Raw genomic sequence first — 21,039 nt, 5'->3', positions numbered from 1 at the left:
CTGCTGACCATCTTCCCCCCGTAAACACCCTTAACGCCTGGAACCCAATCTCCACTGAGGAAACCATCCGCCTGATGAATTCCATCCACTCTGGATCCCCCACAGACCCTTGCCCTCACCACATCTTCAACAAAGCAGACTCCGTCATAGCACCGCACCTCCGAGACGTCATCAACTGCTCCTTCAACTCCGCTACCTTCCCAGAAGTCTGGAAACACGCTGAACTCACCGCCCTTCTGAAAAAACCCACAGCGGACCCCACCGAACTCAAAAACTACCGCCCCATCTCGCTCCTTCCATTCCCGGCCAAGGTCATCGAAAAAGCCGTCAACAACCAGCTCGCCGCCTTCCTCGAAGCCAACAAATCCCTCGACCCCTCACAATCTGGCTTCCGAGCAAAACACAGCACTGAGACCGCCCTCATCGCAGCAACAGACGACATTCGAACTCTACTGGACAATGGAGACACAGTCGCCCTCATCCTCCTCGACCTCTCTGCAGCATTCGACACAGTCTGCCACAGCACCCTTCTACAACGCCTCAATAACATCGGAATCCAAGGAAAAGCACTTGAATGGATCACCTCGTTCCTCACCGGAAGAACCCAGAGAGTCCGCCTTCCTCCATTCAAGTCCGAGGCCTCTGAAGTCATCTGCGGCGTACCTCAAGGATCCTCACTCAGTCCCACCCTCTTCAACGTATACATGAGCCCCCTCGCGGCCATCGCCCGCCAACACAACCTCAACATCATCTCTTACGCGGATGACACTCAACTGATCCTTTCTATCATCAAGGACCCCAGCACCGCCAAAACTAACCTACACGAAGGAATGAAAGAAGTCGCCGAATGGATGAAACAAAGCCGTCTGAAACTGAACTCAGACAAAACAGAAGTCCTCATCTTAGGTACATCCCCCTCTGCTTGGGACGACTCCTGGTGGCCGGAAGCCCTCGGAAAAGCACCCATCCCGACAGACCACGCACGGAACCTTGGCGTCATCCTGGATTCTTCACTCTCAATGAACAGACAAGTCAGCGCCGTATCCTCTTCCTGCTTCAACATTCTTCGCATGCTCAGAAAAACATTTCGCTGGATCCCCTCCGAAACAAGGAAAACAGTCACCCACGCTCTGGTCACGAGCCGACTGGACTACGGAAACACCCTCTACGCAGGTACCACCGCGAAACTCCAGAAGAAACTCCAACGAATCCAAAACGCCTCAGCCAGGCTCATATTAGACATCCCACGCAACGAACACATCTCTGGTCACCTTAAAGACCTCCACTGGCTACCCATCAATAAGAGGATCACTTTCCGACTGCTTACCCACGCACACAAATCACTCTACGACATCGGACCAGACTGCCTCAACTCACGACTGTCCTTCTACACCCCCCCCCGCCAACTACGTTCTTCCAGCCAAGCCTTCGCCACTGTACCTCGCATCAACAAGACCACCATGGGAGGCAGATCCTTTTCATATCTGGCTGCTAAAACATGGAACTCACTCCCCGCTTACCTTCGCCTCACCCAAAACCACCTAGCGTTCAGAAAGCAGCTTAAAACGTGGATATTTGACAAATAATCCTCCTCCCCTTCCTAAGCGCCTTGAAACCCTCTGGGTATGTAGTGCGCTATACAAATTTTATGACTTGACTTGACTTACCAGATGATGACTCACAGTACCCTGAATGTTTCTTATTCTTGAACGATTTCCTCATCATGTGGATCAACCGATCCCCAAAGGGTTTAGGACCATCAAATGGAAGCTTCAGAAAGGAAGCTTTTTCTGGTAAATCCACCTTCCGATCCCGTAGCCACAGATTCATCCGGGCCATCACCACGGAGCGGAAGGCTACAGATGCATCCTTGATAAGATCTAAGAAGTCATCGGTCAGCAGTTTAGATTGTTGCTTCATCCGAACCAAAAAGTCAGACAGATCAGCCTCCTCTTGCATCGCTTCAGCTAGAGAGACAAAATTCTTGACAAAAGACTAAGAGAGTGCCGCATAGAATGCAGCCATCAACACCAGATTTGTAGCACCAAACACAGCTTTAAGCCTGAGTCCACTTTTTTATCTATAGGATCCGCTGGTGAATAGTCTTCAGGGTTCAATCATTGAAGCCAAGACTAAATACATGTTAATGTATAGAGGGAGTACAGAATCCACCTCCTACAAAACATAGGATTTTTGGAGGAATCTAGGAATCTGAAACAGATATAGCTCTTCCTAACCCCAAAAGATAGCGCCGGTAATCTTAAGGTGGAGCAGAAGAGGCTCGGCAGCAGGCTTGGCATATTATGGAAATAGCCCCCTGGCCTCATCAACAGCAGGCAGTGAATCAAAACCCATATTGTCCCTGATATGCAGCAAAACAGCGCCATATTCATCTCAGGAAATAAACTTACTCCCAGTCTATCAGGTAATGAGTCACTTTCAGTATCAGTGTCCACATCTTTATGCACAGATGCCTGTGTCTTAGGATTGGAGGCTTGAAAGCCAAGGCTCTCGCCACCGCTTCATCAATCATGGCCTGAACCTGCTAGCCTATGGGCCGCTCAGAATCATCAGGAGAATGGCCCCCATGTCTCAAAAGCAGCTCTCCATCCTACCCTCAGAAGAATAAGAGGGAGAATGCTGTTGATGATCACTCCTTTGTCCCTCCATGTTACAATGAAAAAAAAGGGGGAAACTCGTTCTTAAATACCCCCTGGAACACTCAACAGCCCAACGGAAAAGCCACAGACCAAGCCCTTCAATAGAACTAGAATAGAGAAAAACAAATCACGCAAAACTGTAGCCCCGCTACAGACTTATCACCTGCAGGACTGCTCAGCAGAGAAGCGCACCCTGCTCCTGGCTGCACCGTAGAAACGTCCCCAGGAGAGGCACAGCACTCTTCATTCATGAACTCAAGAGCGGCCCGACAACACCGAACAGTGCACTCCCCCGAAATGCTCAGCGCTCCCGTGCGCAGGTGCGGCACACACCTTCGGCGGCCGAGAACACAAACCCCGGGTCCCACACCGTTTGTGCGGGCGTCGCAATCCCGTCCAGGTGACCGCTGGTCCTGAAGACCCCAGACCCCGCGCGCGCCCACCTAGTCTCTCTCTGGCGGGTACAGGACCCGGGCCGGACAGCAGCAAGCCCACCACACTCAACCAAAGGCAAATGGAGATGACAGAGAGAAACCGGTGCTACCTCTTCGAGGGTGGGCCGTGTTTGGAAGTATTTTATTGTTTTAAAAGAACCTGCTGTTACATTGCTGGCCTCCAGCAATTTTCATACAACAATAAAAATGACAAGATAACTCTGGTGATTAATGTTCTTCCTGGAGAGAGAAGGAGGTTTGTCTAGTGTAAGTTTTACCTCATTTTATTGTAGCACTGGGGGATAATATGCCTGCTGCAAAGAATCTGTACCATGCAGATCACAAAGTGCATACCTTCTGTTCCTAGCAGTGTAGATGGTAAAATCCTAACATGGAACAGTGAGCTATAAAGTGTCATCAAAGAGCTGCATGCAAACTGCTAGGTATAGATAAAAGCATTATGATTTTTTCCTCCGTCTTTCATTATTCAAATGTTTCAAAAAGGGTTAATTTTGGTAAAAAAATCCTTATTATTAAATGTAACCCCCAACCATGGGTTTATGTTTTAAAATCTGAGTTTGTGCTTCTCCAGACCAAGCACTCGTAAACGTTACGGTCTACCTGTATGGATGACATTGGACTAGGGTGACCAACCGTCCGTAAATTTCACGGGCAGTCCGTAAATTGGATCTCAGATCTGTTGTCCATGAGGATCCCTTTTACGGATGCCTTTTGTCGGTAATTTTGGGCCTTTCAGGGAACAGAGCTGTTCCCCTGCAAAAGGCCTCAGCTCCCTGATGGGGCCGCCTCACACTCCTCTGAGCACAAGAGCAGGCCCACCCCGCCCATTGTCATTCTGTGTGGGGCTGATTGTCTAGGCGGGCACAGCTTGTGGTGGCCTCCTCCAGCCTCCGTCCAGGGCAGGGCATTCTGTCACATGGAAGTGCAAAAATGCCCAGGCTGCTGCTAGGTGAGAATCCAGTTAACCAAAGGAAGGCGGTGACAGAAGTTCAAAGGAAAGGATTAAAGTTAAAGTATAGCAGCCATGGTTGCTGCTTATTTTATGCAACTAACAACCATTGACAAAGCCAATAGGTCTGGCTTGTGTAGGTGTAACGTTACTTGCTCTAAGTGTAACATTACTTGTTCTATTATATAGTAGTATAGTAGATCTTTGGCCGGCGCGCTCCTGACTGCTGGGGCAATTTTTTAACTGTGCTTAATTGGAATTTTACTCGCGCTGTTGGTTATCGCGCTACAGAGCGTCTAGGGCTCTTTTTATTTCGCGCTGCTTGTAGGTGTCGGATCATTAGGCTGGGGAATCAGATTAGGCTTACCTGCAATTTAATTTTGGTTTTCACCCGCATTTGGCGGGATACAGATAGTGTAGCGGGTCCGACCGCCATCTTGGGTGGGGGCCAAGGCTGGGAGCACTTCAGGCGCCATCTTGGTGAGGGCAAGGGACGCAGGAGGCAGACTTCCGCTCGGCCGAATACCAGATAAGGATGGAGATTCAAACGCGCAGCGGTTACGCGCAGCGGGCGCGTCGTAGGCGCGCCGGAGGTGCGCCAGAAGTAAGCCCGTTTGCGCCCGTTCGCGCAACGGGCGTGCATAGGGCCGCCTCCTCTGGTTCATCGCACTCTCCCCGCCTAGTCTATTCTCGGGCTGCCTTATTGGAACTAAGACCGTCCCAGGCGCCCCTGACATGGAGGACTACTACTCCAGGCCCCTCTCAATCTCTGTCTTGCGGACTTCTTAATGTTCGGTCGCTCTGCAAGCACCATACAGAGATTGCCTTCCTGATTGAATCCTCAGGGTTGGATTTGTTGTTTTTAACAGAAACCTGGACTCGGGAGGTTTGCCTAGTTGAACTGGGACTGGCCTGCCCCCCAGGCTTTAAAATCATTCACACCCCTCGACTGAAGAACAGAGGTGGTGGAATTGGTATTATCTATAGAGAGTCGTTGGGTCTTCTCCAGCTTAAAATCAGTGAGGTTTCGGGCTTCGAACTGATGGGTTTCTCCATCAAAGACCTGGAGAGAACACTCCTCGCAGGGGTGTTATGTTATCGCCCACCGGGCTCTGTTCCCTCTCTATCAGACTTCCTTGATCTGATATACGACCTATCGAATACTCACTCTAAGTTGTTGGTCCTGGGGGACTTCAACTTATGGCAGGGCGGCCCACTGGATGGAGCGTTCACGACACTTTGCCAAGCTTTTGGTGATATTCAGCTGCAGCAATTGGTCGGCGCTGCTACCCATAGGGGAGGTCACGTCCTGGACCTGATTTTCGCGGACGCTCAATCAGTAGTGGTCAATGATATCCTACGCCAATGCTGGACTGATCACGCACTGGTGGCGTTCTCCCTTTGCATAGGGGTTTGTCCCTCTGAAGCTGCCGGGGTAGGATTATCGAAACTAGGTAGACCTTGGTCCCGACTTTTCAGGTCATCTTCACTGCCTTCCTTATTACCAGACAACTTTTGTCTGAGCAACTCGGTGGAGGAAAGCTACCTCTCCTTGTGTCGGTCTATTACTGACTCGCTAGATAAGCTGGTGCCCCTTCGTAGGTCTCGAGGGAGAGTGAATCGTGCTTCCCCCTGATACACGGAAGAGCTACGACAGCTAAAGCTGAGCTGTAAACGCGCCGAGAGAGCCTGGAGGAAGCAGTACTCATCATCGGCTAAGGCATCGTTCAGGCTCACACTGCAGGGCTACAAGGCGCAGATTAAGTTGGCAAAGGCGGCCTTTCTGGAATCCACCTTGAATAAGGCACCTAATAAATCTCAAGCCCTGTTCAAAATTGTCAGGGACCTGTCCCACCCAGTGTGTGTAGCCAATACGGTCGTGGCGTCGCAAGCCCTGTGCGACTCCCTGGCGGTTGCTTTTGAGGAGAAGACTGCAAAGATCTTAGAGGGCTTAAAAAACCCTCTGCCCGCTGCTCTCGGTTTGGGAGCTCCGGTTAGCCCGATCAGTCGACCCCGGCCAGTAGGGCTCTGCCCTGGCTCGGGAGCTCCGAACGAGTCACCCAGTCGACCCCAGCCGATTGCCGCAGCTCTCACTCAGGGTACTCTTGGCTTGGGAGCTCCGGCTGGTCCGCCAAGTCGACCCCAGACGGGTACGTTTGGCCCTAGTCTGGGAGCTCCGGATGGACCACCCAGTCGACCCCAGCCGAGTGACCCAGTTTCTTGTGGGGGAGCTCCGGAGACTTCCTCCAGTCGACCCCAATTAAGACTGTTTCCTCGTCCCTCCTTTGAGGATTTTTGCAGCTTGGCACATACGGTAGCTTCGGGCTCTCCGCTCGACCCCCTACCTCCCAAATTCTGGAAGGCCTTCCACGCAGAACTCTTTCAGCCTCTGCATTCCATCTGCCGTCAGTCTTTGGAGTTGGCATCGGTCCCTGAGTGCTAGAAGTTAGCAGTAGTGTCACCTCTGCTCAAGAAGCCCACACTGGACCCGGCTTGCCTTTCTTACTATAGGCCAATCTCTCTGCTCCCATTTCCAATCAAGATCATGGAAAAATGGGTGACCCGCTCGCTCTCAGGCTTCCTGGAGAACATCGGTTGATTTGATGAGGCACAGTTTGGCTTCCGCCCCGGGCACGGGACGGAGTCTGCCCTGGTAACCGTATTGGACAATCTTCGGTCGCGTGTCGACAGTGGTCGGGCAGCCTTTCTAGTGCTGCTCGACATGTCGGCCGCGTTCGATACGGTCTGCCATCAGACCCTTATCAGGAGACTAGAGGAGTGTGGGGTCACAGAGGGCGCAAGAGACTGGCTGATATCTTATCTGGGTAGCCGGCAACAGCTGGTCTCGCTTCCTCCATTCAGCTCTGAGCCAAGGAAAGTTGGATAGGGGGTCCCACAGGGCTCGGCCATCAGCCCCATACTTTTTAACCTGTATCTTCGCCCCTTAGTCCAGCTTATAAAATCTTTTGGTGTCTCGGCTTTCAATTATGCCGACGACACCCAGCTGGTCTTTTCTCTGGAGGGAAATAACGCGGTCCCGCTGGAGACATTCCTTCGCTGTATGGCAGCCACAGCGGACTGGTTACGGGCCAACTCCCTCCAATTTAACAGCTCAAAGACGGAGGTGCTACATTGTTACATAGACCGGATTCCGCGAGTTCTTCCAGAGAACTTCTGGCCTGCCACCTTTCCTGAGCCAGTAGCGGCGGCGGGGTCAGCTCGCAACTTGGGGGTGATCTTCGGCCCAAATTTACAGCTTGACTTGCACGTTAATAAAACCATCTCGACGTGCATGATGCTGCTACGCATGTTGCATAAAGTTCTGCCCCTTCTCCCCGCCCAGGCCAGGCCAGGCCAGAAGTAGTCCGCAGTACCATTCTAAGTCGTTTAGACTATTGCAATGCGCTACTTCTGGAGGCTCCAAAAAATCTGCTGGGGAAGTTACAACGAGTGCAGAACATGGCCGCCAAGTTGGCTCTTTCTCGTCCCAGGTCCAGCTCTTCCACTCTCGCGCTAAGAGACTTACACTGGCTTCCGGTACATCTGCGAGTGCTGTATAAAGCCGCGTGCCTGGTGTTCAAGGCAGTACACCAACTGGGCCCAGTACCATTGCGGAATATGTTTGCCTGGTACTCTACTTCGCGGCCCCTTCGTTCCTCTTCGGCACAACTGCTGGTGGTCCCGAGGTTTCGGAGAGCTAGGATGGGTGGCCTCTCATTTAGTGTTGCAGCGGCCAAACTTTGGAACTCCCTGCCTATCTCTCTGAGAAGCCACAAGGACTACCTGCCATTTAGGAAAGCGTTGAAAACGCATCTTTTCCTGAAAACTGTCTGAGCAGTGAGAAGTGTAATCGTCCAGAAGTTCAAAGCGCCAGGATGCCCTCTGGGTGACAGGTCTGCGCTCTACAAGTATACAAAATAAATAAATAAATAAATAATAAATATATATCTGGATGCAATGACAGAAGCAAAAATAATAACAGTCGGGCGGCACATTATATTAAGCACAGATTTTTAGCTTATGTGTTTTAAGCCACGCATTTTATTACATCGAACACACTTTTGGAGCGACCCCCCCCCCTAGTTTTTTCATCCCACTTCAAGCTCTGGAAACACCACCATCTCACAGTCGCCCCACGTCCAGGCACTGTGCTTCATGCATGACTCATGCCTTCCACTTTTTCAGATTGCCTATGTGCAGGGGCATAGTGAACCCTGCCCCACCCCACCTCTTGCTTTAGGAACTACAGCGAGGGTGGAGTTCTTGATGGGTCTCATTCCTAATGTGAAAAGGTGAGTGAGTAAGTGACGGGATGGGTGGGTGAAGGGATGGGTGGGTGGATGGATGGCTGGATAGATGAGTGAAATGATGGATGGATAGATGAGTGAGAGGGAGGAGGATGGATGAGTGAATGGGTGGATGGATGAGTGAAATGATAGATGGATTGATGAATTGATAAGTGAAAGGGTGAAATGAAAAACTGATAAGTGAAGGGGTGAATGGATGGATGGATGAGTGAAAAGGTGAATGTAAGGCTGGATGAGTAAGTGAAAGGGCGGGTAGATGGACAAAAGGATGGAGAGATGAGTGAAGGAGTGAAAGGGTGGATAGATGAGAGAAAGGATGGATGGATGAGTGAAAGGATGGATGAATGATAGGTTCAATGGATGGATTCATGAGTGGATGAGTAGATGGATGGGTGGGTGGATGGAAGGATGGATGGCTGAGTGAAAGGGGAATTAAAAGAGGAAGGGTAATGGGTAAATGGATGACTGAATGGGTGAAAGGATGAGTGACTAGATGGATGAATGAATACGTGAAAGGATGGCTGGATAGGTAAAGGGCTGGAATGAGTGAATGGATGGATGGGTGGAAGAGTGGATGGATGAGTTTACGGATGGATAGGGTGAAAGGGTGGATGGATAATGGATGAGTAAAAGGGTAGATTGAGTGAAGGATGAGGGAAATTATGGATGGAAGAATACGTGATGGATAGGTTTGTAAATGGTTGAATATGGACATGGATGGGCACACAGATGGAAGGACAGAATGAATGGTGAAAAGCTGAATAATGGATTAAAGTATGATTCCACATTGTAAGCCCCATTATCTTAATCAACATTTCCTATGCAGTGACTTTCACATTTATATGAGTGATTGTCTCTATATAATATGTGTGTGTTGTAACGCACTCCAACTCTCTGCCCCACATACTTGGGATGAGTAGTACTATAGAAGAAATTAAATACACATGAGAGAGGGTCTATGTGAAGTTGAGGGGCGCCATTGGAGGGTGGTAGCAAGGCCAGACTGGCTGGACCGGGCATCAGGCGTTTTCTCTGGGAGCTGGAAAGTTGGGGGCGATTTTGTTACCACAAAAAGACCTGCACATTTGCTTAAAGCTGCGCGCATACTGACAAACCATGAAGTGCACAATTGTCTCAACCTAATATAAACTTATTTTCACTTGTACTTTAGTGGTTGTCTATTTACTTACATATATAATATTGCGCAACCTCCTCTGATGTGTCTGTAAAACTTACCTTTTGTCCTGAATTTTTGGCCTGAATTTTGACCCTTTGTCCTGAATGTTTACACTCACTGTCCCGAATTTGCACCCACGTCAGTCGGTCACCCTACATGCGACTCACCTTGTAGTATTTTGGTTTATTTAACATTTCCTATATACTGATTTGCACACAAGATTGATTGCCTCTGTGTAATGTGTGTGTGTTGTGAAGTGCTCTGACGCCCTACACTGGTATAGGTGGCGCTATGTAACTAAATACATCTGAGAGAGAGTGGTTATGGAGACTTTAGAGGGCATTGTTAAAGGGTGGTAGTGAGTGAGTCCGTGGGGGACACCAACAAACATTCTCGCACAGGACACCACCAGTGCTAAAGCCGGCCCTGCCTTGAGTTGCGAGTATGCTGCAGCTGAGCATGTACCACAATCAATCAATTTGAGTTTATAAAGCGCCTGGTTGCACAGCCTGTGCGTCCCCGCGCTGCGACAAGGTCCCAGCAGAAAAAGAAGGTACAAAGAAATCAAACAATGGAATTATTCGTTGGAAAGAGCCATGTCTTAAGCAGTCTGGAGACCAAAGGAGATCAGTTAGAACTGAAACAGAATTATTCACAAGGACAGCAACTCATTATCTCAACCACCCATAAAAATACCAGTTTTGTTATGCTTAGCGCCTCGGAGGGTGAGGTGCCCCCCTCCCCCCCCCCTGCAAATTATCTCGCAATACCCAATGCACCAAATTTGTTTTTACATGCTGCCAGAATATGGGCTTTTAAGAGCCAAACTGTTATGTGAATCTGATGTATCTGGTTTATGTACTTTAAGTTGTTAATGGGTACATTACATTAATACAGTATTTTCCCTATAGAGTCTCTAATGTAAAGTTTTAATTTTTTTGAGTTGATTAATTTTGTTCTCTTTCTAAACAATATTTAAGAAAGCTTGATTGTAATTTTTATTTAGAAATCAAATCAATAATATTTTGATCCGTTGTCGGGGGCCCCGAAATGGAGTGGGGCCGACAGGCCGGTGACCAATTTGCCTATTTGGGAATTCAGGCACTGCATGTTTCAGTATAGTAGCTGAGTCCATCAAGAAATAACAATATTAAATTCACTCTGTCTAAGAGGCTGTAAATAATGGGCATCCAAAACTCATGGAATCTAGTTCAATATTCTATAGTTATCAGAAAGTGAGGATTGAACTTCTAAAGAAATAGTTAAGGCGTACATGTGGCAGAGAACAAGAGTCCTGAGCGAGCCTGAGAAAAGACGCGATAGTCCAGGCTAGGCAGGAGAGGAAAGAAAGTCATCATAAAAGGAGGTGGATGAGTGGGTCCCCCACCCAGGTGGTCAGAAAATATCCCCTCTGAGGGGAGATGGGCTAGAGGTGACCAGTGTAGACAGCAGAGTGCAGGATACGGCCCGGATTGGTTGATAGAGGGAAGAGGAGGATATGGGCCAAAATTGCAAAAGGGACTCTGGGACAGAAGGGGAGAAATCTAGAGGCAGGCAGGGACGACAGTGCAGGGAGAGAGGAGACTAGCGGGGAATGCTAGCCCAGGGTTTCCCATTTTGAAGGGCAGAGGACAGTACGCCAGTGTATCAGGAAGGGGGTGAGGGGTTTCTGTGTGATCAGCAGAGGGCAAGGAGCCTGCCTCTTAGATGTGGGCATAGTATTTGTCTGAGCCCAATACCTGGCAAGCCCTCACAGGACGACACTAGAAGGCTAAAAACAGTCTTCCTGTACGCAGGTGGGTGAAGGGTGGGGTTGGGAAGAAAAACAGATCCTGCAGGTGAAATGGGGAGGACAGAGTGGGAGGCCGCAGAGAACAAGACGACCACCAACGAGGAGGTATGGTTGAGGGCAACCTATGAAGAGGAGAGCCGTGCTGCTCATGGTTGGCAGCAGGGTGCGATTCAGTGAGGAGGGAAGGATGCTGCACTCACAACATATGTCAACAAATAGAAATGATCAAGAGAATGACATGCCAAACTATACTTAAAATATTTTCAAAGACATTGAAAAATCTTACACAATGTATATTTGTGCCAACGTGAGAAGCCACTTCACTCTGCACTGAACCCTGCATCTACCCTGCATCTACCACTGTCAATGTCAAATTCTTAAAGAACACTCGAGACAAAATCCCACCCTAAGCTTCCTTCACACTGACGGCCCTCCTCTCTGACCCTTGACTCGGGTGTTGTACCGCTGTCCCCATGGGCGTAGGAACTGTGGGGGATGTGGGGGACATATCCCCCCCCCAGATTTTGGAGAGAGGGGGACACGGAGACAAGGGTGGGGGGGACTAGGGGACAAAAGAATTTCCCCTCTCCCTTCTGTTATGCACAGGGCCATTAGCGCGCGAAAGTGCTACCTAATGGCCCTGTACTTGACCTGTGATTCACCTGCCTGCAGTCAAAGAGGCCACCTGCCCTCTGCCCTTTGTTATTCTGCCGTGAGGCGGCAGACCTGGAGCTTGAGTTCGGCCCGGGAACAGGGTTCAATTCCCCGCCTCGGCGGGTCTTGGGCTCAAAAATTCCACGGACTTGTTAATTCTCGCTCCGGTGCCCTCTCGACTCACGGGTTCACACTCTGCGACTCTGGGCAATAGCTTGCTTAATCTCCACAACGGCCCCTCGCGGTGGGATGCCTGGCTTTCACCTTGTGGATACCCTGCCAGGGTATCTCACAGGGGAATACCAGGACGGGTTCCCTAAGCAAGCGCTGAGATGCCCCAGGGTAAGTCGTGCGCTATATAAGTCTCATTCATTTCATTTCATTTCATAAGGCTTGGCCACTCTGGGAAGGGCAGAGAAGGGAAAACTCTCGTCTCTTTTCCGTCATTCCCAGAGAAGGCAAAGGCAGTGTCCGCTTCTCCTGCTCTGCCTCTGGTAGCTTCCCTCCTCCCCCCCTCGCTCTCTCCTTATTCCTCCATCTCTTTCTGTCGCTGTCTCGCTTATCTTTATGTACGGATTTCAAAAGACAGCTGTTACATACTCTCTCTTTTTCTTTATGTTCCCCCGTGAAATGGATCCAAAAATTAGCAGAACACTTTAGCTGGAAATGTCCTAATTTTCTGACAGGGTTCTATTCCAAAGTACAACCTCGGGACGGAGAGAACAAAGTATCAAAATAAGAAAAATTATTAAATAACCAAATAAAGCAATACAGAGTGGTCAGCAGACAGCCCAGATTGTTATTTACACCCATGCACCTTAGCGCTGCTTTACAGAGTTTTCCAGTGAAGCGCTACTTTCTTTTTATCTTCTTTCTTTGAACAACATTGTTTTCCCAGGGTGGGGAAGTGCACCATTCATAAAGGGACTGCAATACCTGGTTGAGGGGTGGACTCGAAAACGTTTAATATGAGCGTTTTCAACTGTTTTAATTATTTTAGCCTACAAAATGTGTGCCACAGCTCTGTGTTGAGGGATTTGGTCTTTTTTAAACCAAACTGCTTATATTTCATAATGATATGAGCAATGGACATTGAAACGGCCCTTCCTAGTCCTGTAGTCATGTCCAAAACTTTTCAGGCAAAATCACTTACTGATTTCTGAATAATGAGTTTAAAACATTTAAGGTAACCTTTTTGTTCCTGCTTACATTTCACATGCTTTGCTCATCCTTGCATTCAATGTTTGCTTTTTACAGGGTGTTGTTACTTTTTTTCAGGCAGCATTTTACTCTTGTCCAATGCATAGTTTGAATTGAGTCTCAGCACAATTGAGTTGTAGCTGAAGGCAGTGCCAGTTTAACCAAGTGGGGCAGTATGGTGTTCAGTGGGGGACAGGATGTGGCACTCTGGTCAGAGCTGCCAAATTTGGAACTGGAGCACCATTTTCAGCCTTCATGACCAGTCCACCAGTCCACACTCCTGACAGAGCGCATTCCGATGCTACACCTTAGAAGGCCCGATAGACCTTAGAAGCCCTGGTGTCTTAGCACCAGCAGGTGGACCCTAACGGTGGCAAGTGTGGGTTAACCTTGAAGGCCTGTCCACCACAATCCATGGAGTTCATCTCCAGTCTTGCGAGCAGGCATACGAAGAAGCACACACTAGAGCGACAGTCACTCTGTCACTGAGGTCACAAGACCCTTGAGGCCAGTCCACCTGGTCATTGGTACCTCCATTGGACTTTTTCAGCACTAGTAGTGCAACTTACCAGGGGTTGGTAATGTTGGATTTGCATGCACATTAAACTCAGGGGGTGAATATAATGGTGGTGGGACTGCCACATCACCGCATCGTTGACAGTCCCACCAGTCCCATTGATGACTGTATTACTGCCCGCCATATTCCAATGGCGGGCGGTTCCCTGGCACTCGGAGAGACCGATCGCCACGCACACTTCTCCCTTCTATAGGGAAGGCAGAAGGCTAGGATCCTTGTGTCTTGCAGAAAAGAGAAAAAAGGGTGTATCTGCTCTTCAGGAAGGATATACAATGCAGAAAGGGCCGGAATAGCCACTCTTGCATTTCCTTTGTGGGCTGCAAGCTAATGATGCTTAATTTAAGTTGGTGTCTGCAGGTGAGGCGAACTGTAAGCCATCAGACTGTAAAACTGAACAAGAATAAGGCATCAAGAGTTGTTGGCAGAAGGAGGAAGGGAAATATGTAAAACAGAGAATAAGGAGAAAGCAAAGATGAGAAAGAACCTGGAAGAGTGAGATAATGTGGAGGGAGAGTAGGTTGGTGGATAAAGGAGGCAGGAGATGAAATCAGATAGACATCCTTGGTTTTCAACAACCCAGCTCCGACACAGATTCACTCACTACCACCCTTTAATAGTGCTGCCCAAGTCTCCATACTTACTCTCTCAGAAGCATTCAATTAGTTACATAGCACCACTCATACCAGTGCAGGGTGTCAACACTTTACATCATTCACACTACACAGAGGCAGTCAATCATATGTGTGTAAATCTGTGTATAGGAAATGTTAAATAAAACTACAGGGTGTAGGGGTCACATGTCATCCATACTTGTAGACAGTATTGCTTGGTCTGGATGTTAGAAAGTGGGTTAATAGTAGGGGCAAATGTATATGTGTCCCCGGCAATAAGGACACTACCTTAATATATAGCTCCATACCAGTCTTTGAAAATTATTCTCATGCTCAACCCTTGCTAGCTTGGCTGTTAGCAGGTATGAAAAGAATTTAAAAACACCAATTCAGTAAATAATTAAGACACAACACAATAAAAATCCAACCCCAATTTATAAAATTTAAAAATATTTTTTTCTTTAAAATGAAAAAAATCCAATGAAGGGAAACGGGAATATGACTTTTAACATTTTTTGCACGATATAGCACATAGAAACGTATATCTCCTTTTGGTACATCTGGTCATGCTGGACCTGCTCAAAGTCAAAGTTTCAGGCCGACCACGATGAAGCCCTGCAGGGGCTACTCCTTGCGGTAGGTCTCGGTCAAAGTTTTTACCTTCTGACTTAGAAACTTTTCTGGAGCTTTTCTTCACGGGGTCCATCGAAGCTCTCAGCCACCCCTGATTAGGTGAGGGTTCGCCAGCTTGTCTTGCAACACTAACTCCCAGTCAAACTTATGGAAGTCCAACCTGCGGAGCTTTCCAGCGGTACGAGCTAGGGATGCAGGATGGCACACAGTTGATGGTGGGTGGCTTGGCTCTCATGGTTGGCCCGGTCACCTTTTCAGAATTAGAAATATTTGCAGAGCTTTTTCTTGCAGGGTCCCTCAATGCTTTTCACTAGGTCGGATTTGGTGAGGGTTCGCCAGCTTGGGTTTCTACCTATGCCCGATCAAACTCTGGAAGTCGGACCCCTGGAGCTTTTCAGCCGGAAGAACCTGGGCGGCAGGCCAAATCATGGTTGATGGTTGTCGGCTTGGCTGGCCAGAGTGAGTCGGTCCACTTATAGAGCTTTTTACCAAAGTTGCTCCAAACTTCTCCAAACCTCTGGAACTTTTTCCTGAAGTTTTCCAAAGGGTCTCAAAGTGTCCAAAACTTACTCCACGGGTCTGGAATCTCCAAGATGGTCCTTGAAATGGACTTCAGTTACCACAATCCACTTGGACAAAACCCTTTCAAATTCACTGGTAGTTCTCCAGGCTAAGGATTCTTGGTGGGCCAGGTTAGCTCTGTTAACCTTCAGCGTGCAGGGAGTCCACCCTTTAGTCCTTTTGAAGCAAGGTAGTCCATAGGACTGTAATTCCAGATTGTGCAACAGGCACAATCTTCAGTCCAGAGCCTGGTTGGTTCAAATCAAACTCCTCAGCAGGGACCCTTCTTCTACCAAGTTTGAAGCAGCAATATCTGAGAGGATTTGTCCCTTTCAGATACTTATTCCAAGTTCTCTGGGTCAAGAAAGAGGACACTTCTGTCCAATGAGGTGCAGGGCAATGCTCCAGGGTATGACCACATCCTCTAAAGTGGGGCATTATTTTCCCAAAGAGAGCATCATTTCTCCAAAATTCATCATGGCTGATTTTCCAGCAGAGGGAGCAGAACTAACTCAACCAGCCTACAGGATGGCTTCATATACCTAGGTCCACTCCCCTTACATCTGGGAATTCCTCCTTAATCCCCCCATCCGGCTGTGGGAGAGGTGTAAATGAAAGTGATTTTTCCAGCTTGTCTCCTTCTCTTGAAGAGCATTGTTTACTACCACTCCCCTGGCTCTGGCGTTCCTATGCCCAGCAACCTCTACTCTCAGACAGGCCACCTAACTCCAGGGGTCATTTATCACCTCTTCAAACAGCCAGTCCAATCCATTTACCTCTAACAAATCAAGGCAGGGCACTAAGGGCTGAATTGTGGCTTGCAGACAAGAAAATCTTATACCTTCTTGTCTGTACATTTTAGAATAAATTCAACAATACCACATTGTTGCATTTATCATTAACATTCTTCTGAGTCCTTTAATCCTAGTTGTATGGCTTTCCTTTCTCAAGTTATTAATTAATAACCTCTTGCAATGTTAACCTATGGGCTGGGGATCTGCAATGGAAAAATTAGCTGGCCAATTTCTCCAAATGCTGGGCCTGCATAAGGATCCTCCTTATACCTACAGGACCCCTACCCCTAGAATACATAGGAAAGACTTTAGGGGTTCTGATTATATCAAAATACTGCAGATCCTCACTTCACAGTGCTCCGAGCACAAAAGCCGATTTTGGGAAGCACTATACTACAATGTAGGCAGTGAAATGTGCAATTTCACTAATCCCAGGGCATATAACACTCATTTTATAAGGGCGCTCCTTGTAGATACCTGACCTCTAACCCATAGGACACCTAGGGGAACCCCTGGGGATACCCAATATGCCCCAACATTGTAGTTTATCAATTTGTAAGTGCCCTAAACCCAAATGTCAAGATTGGGCACAATTTGCATTTTAAAAGCAGTCCTCCAACACAGGTCTGCTTTTAAACTGACCTCAGGCTACATCAGTGCACACATGCAAGAGCAGGATGGGGTTCTGGCCTCTAAACCACTATTCCCTAATATATACTAGGGACTTAAAGGTAGTTTCAATCCCCATGCCCTATTATGTACTAGGGCCATATAGGAGAGGTCATGTCAATCATGGAGGTACCCTAACCCATAGTGCACCCTAGTGTATGTAGGTGTTTTTACTGTATTCATAAGTGTCTCTTTCAACATAGCACTGGCCCTGGGCCTGGTTAGTCAGAGGTCAGTGTCAGTCAGCGTCAGGTACCAGCAGTACCAGTCAGCAAAAAGTTGGGGAGTGCCCAGGGCACAGATGGCTTTGCAACACTAGAGAAGCACAAAGACAGAATTAAAACATAACACCATGGTTGGAGGTTCTCTTTAATAATCAGAATTGATTTCCATCCTAATGAACCCATTTTCAAACTTTAGGATAATGAAAGACTGGGTAAAAATCATAACGTTCTAATCTATACCTTGCAGTTTTCATGCAGCTCTTTGATGACGGTTAATAGCTGTTCAGTGTTAGGATTTTAACTTATAAACTGCAAATAGCAAAATAATCTCTCAGACAAAAGCAGTAACTAACTGACCTATTTACATTAGTAGCGGGCATATTACCCCACTGTGGCTACCTTACCATGAGTCAAAACTTCCAGTACTCAGACCTCTGATCTCTCTCAATAAAGATCATTAATCAGCGAAGTTATCGTCACATTTTTATTGTTGCCTGAAAATTTCTGGAGACCAGGAATGCAGCAGCAGGTACTTTTCAAGCCATAATGCACTTACAACCATGACGCCCTCACTCGAAGTCAGCATCCTTTTTTGCTTGGTGCATGAAGATGCAAGATTCATATACTTTTTTTTTTTTAACATTTGGTCTGATTACTATGTGAATGTAAACAACAATAAAGCATACATGCAAACTGTGACTACATGCCTGCTTTTCTCAATATTTCACTTCAAAACGATGCAAATGTATTTGTTTAACGGGTGGTGATTTGTATAGGGTCAATGGAAAATCCACAAGGTTGTCCCTGTCCCCCCCAGAATTTTAGTGTCTCCTACGCCCCTAGCTGTCCCGGAGTCCCTCTTGCAACTTGGCCCAATTACCTTCTCTCCACCAATCAGGGCCCTGCTCCTGTTTAGTACAAAAGATCAATTTCTCTATCTCATCTTCCGCCTGCACTCCCTCTTTTCACCCTCTCTTTTTGAGCCCATTTACCTTGATGGTGTTGGTGCTTCGCTCCTCGTATTTACACTCACACAGCAGACAATAGGCCTCAACATCAGGCCCTGGTACAGGCTTCGGGTCCACCATGTGAAAGCAGTTACTGTGGAGAATGAGAGGAAACTAACTCAGATGTCAAGAAAAACAGCATTTTCGAGCAAGACCCACTTTAGAATACAGTAGAAGCATAACACAGATACAGTACTGCCATATATAGCTACAACTCGGACTAATGTCAATACAACTTACTTAAACGCACAGCAAAAAGGGGCCAACTTCGTTAAATGTCACCACCCTCTAATTCTTTCCTCCTCCATCCTGTAACCAAAGTCATTAGTCTCATCCTGTCACAGTCTAAAAACGGGCATACAACTTTATATAAAAATAATGCCTCTAATAAGCGGAAACAAAATGAATAAGGTCGGTCGTGGGCATGTATGCATATTTTTGCAAACATATGCAATATAAAAAAATGGCAAACGTATGATAGTAAAAAATAAACAAGTGGCCCAGCAGCTTAAGCGCAGCAGCGTGCACTGCTTTTCGGACAGCCAATTGATAAAATAGGCTGACTCCTTGCCCTATTGTGCATGCTGTGACAGGCGAAAGCATAATCTAAATGACAGCTGAACAGACCAATCGATGAAGAGGGCTGACCAAAAGTCACTGCATGCATTTATATATGCACATATACTTATTATGATTTTTGGGGAAACCTTGAAGTCCGAATACAGATAAGCTGCCTTTAGACAAGACCTAAGAATGTATTCACCTCATGAAATGGAAAAACGAACCATTTCTTTTTTTTCTCCTCTTTGGACACTATACAATGCTGCATGCTTCACTTGTGCAATTATAGGAAACACACTGTTCCAGCATGACACATGGTCGTTGGGTTATATTGCACTGAATAACACTTGCAAAGATGCGTGATTGTACGTAAGGCTGGAAGAAACCACTTTCCATTATAGGTGGGTATTCGGCATCAACATATTTACAATTCCATCATTAGCCCCATGTTCATGCCAGGGGCCAGCACATTCAAGAAGAGGTTACTTTCTTGAGGTCAATGCATTTAGCAGAGGCTATTCAAGGCACTATTGGAGGTCATACGCTGTTACACTGTACATAAAACAAGCGGAAGATCAATCAGTATTTGTTAAGCAGAACTGCTCAGCCGTGAGGGTTTCAGGGTACCGGTGGAGGAGTGAGGGTGGGGGGGTTTGGGGGCTTTAGGTTCTCATGGGCACTATATGTTCAGTCAGAGAGCCGGGTCTTGAGATCCTGCCTGAATTGGGTCAGCAACGGGGATAGCCTGAGGAGGAGAGGCAGGGTGTTCCAGGTTTTGGCGATGAGCTAGGAGAAGAACCTTCCTCCAGTCCTGGTCTTTCAGATCCGAGGGACGATGGCAAGGGCCAGTTGGGCGGAGCGGAGGTGTCTCGTGGGGACATGGAATGAGAGGCTGTGGTTCAGATATGCTGGTCCTGCGTCAAGGAGGGCTTTGTAGGCGTGTGTGAGGAGCTTAAACGTAACTCTTTTGTTGACTGGGAGTCAGTGGAGTTCTCGCAGGTGTTTGGAGATGTGGCTGCAGCAGGGGATGTTGAGAATGAGTCTGACTGCAGCGTTCTGAATGTTCTATAGTTTCCTGAGGAGTTTCTGGGTGACGCTTGTGTAGAGTGCGGTGCCATAATCGAGCCTGCTACTAATGAGTGCATGGGTGACCGTCCTTCTGGCCTTAGATGTGATCCCTCTGAAGGTCTTTCAAAGCAGCCAAAGAGTGTGTAAGCATGATGAGGAGACGGCGTTGATCTGGTGGTTCATTGTGAGTGAGGAGTACAGAATGAAGCAGAGGTTTAGTACATGGTCCATGGGTGGGGGTTGGGGGGGTCCTAGCATGGCGATCTGCCTCTACATTACATAGAAAGTCAACTTTCAAAACATTATTCTAAACAGCTTAAGAAAATCGAATTTGGGGAAAAATTAAGGTAAAACGGTAAAGGTAGTCTATGTACGTGTGAGGAGGTAGTGCTACGAACGTGTGATAAGGTAAGGGGAAAAAAACACAAGGGATTTGGAGAAGAATAGAATATGTGTGGTGCGGGTCCAGAAAGAGGGAATCGAGGAAGAATCAAGCGTATGCGGTGAATGGGTGGCAAAAAAACAGGAAACTGAAAGTTGGATTTGTTCAGCGTGCATAGTTTAAAAGTACGTTGAAAAAAAGGGGGTTTAGTCTGTTGTGAAAAGTAATCAAAGTATTTGATTATCTGGTCCGTGAGTTTGAATTTCTTGCGTTCGAAAGAGTCTGTAGACTCAGTGGGCCCGATTCACAGAACTAACTTAAGACAAAATCCTAAACTTACTACCATTTTGGTATTCACAGAAGGCACTTACTCATTTTGGTATTCACAAAAGGCACTTACTCATTTCGATATTCACAGAAATTAGGAGTCCTAACTTTAGGACTCTTAAATGCCTTCTGTGAATACCAAAAGTCTTAAAATTAGGATTTTTCACAATTTAGTAGTAGTAAAGTTAGGACTCCTAACTTTAGGACTCCTAAATGCCTTCTGTGAATACCGAAAGTCTTAAAATTAGGAATAAGAGCGATTTCCGATGGGCAAGAAGAGGCCAGCCTAATGTAAACGAAGCAACTGCTCAGTGAAGGCTTCACCAAGGATTTATTCGTTGGTGACAGAGGCAGGCGCCCTGATCAGCTCAGAAGTTCCATTTGCAACTCCAAATGGTCTCACATGTTAATTTTCCGTGAGGGAGCTAGTG

General features: G+C 47.4%; 1 protein-coding gene across 3 annotated transcripts in view; it reads right to left on the bottom strand.

Annotated features, from left to right (window-relative positions):
• TMEM9 (transmembrane protein 9) overlaps nt 1–21,039 on the bottom strand; it is a 285,457-nt gene that overhangs the window by 149,905 nt on the left and 114,513 nt on the right. For all 3 annotated transcript variants that reach the window (XM_086923165.1, XM_086923166.1, XM_086923167.1), the window contains exon 4: nt 18,256–18,364. In XM_086923165.1, the coding sequence (XP_086779291.1) occupies nt 18,256–18,364 (109 nt within the window). The remainder of the gene's footprint in view (nt 1–18,255; nt 18,365–21,039) is intronic.

Source organism: Lissotriton vulgaris, chromosome 5, assembly GCF_964263255.1.
Source record: "Lissotriton vulgaris chromosome 5, aLisVul1.2, whole genome shotgun sequence".
NCBI lineage: Eukaryota > Metazoa > Chordata > Amphibia > Caudata > Salamandridae > Lissotriton > Lissotriton vulgaris.
The sequence above is the reverse complement of the archived record's forward strand: the minus strand, read 5'-3'. Positions and strand labels throughout refer to the sequence as shown.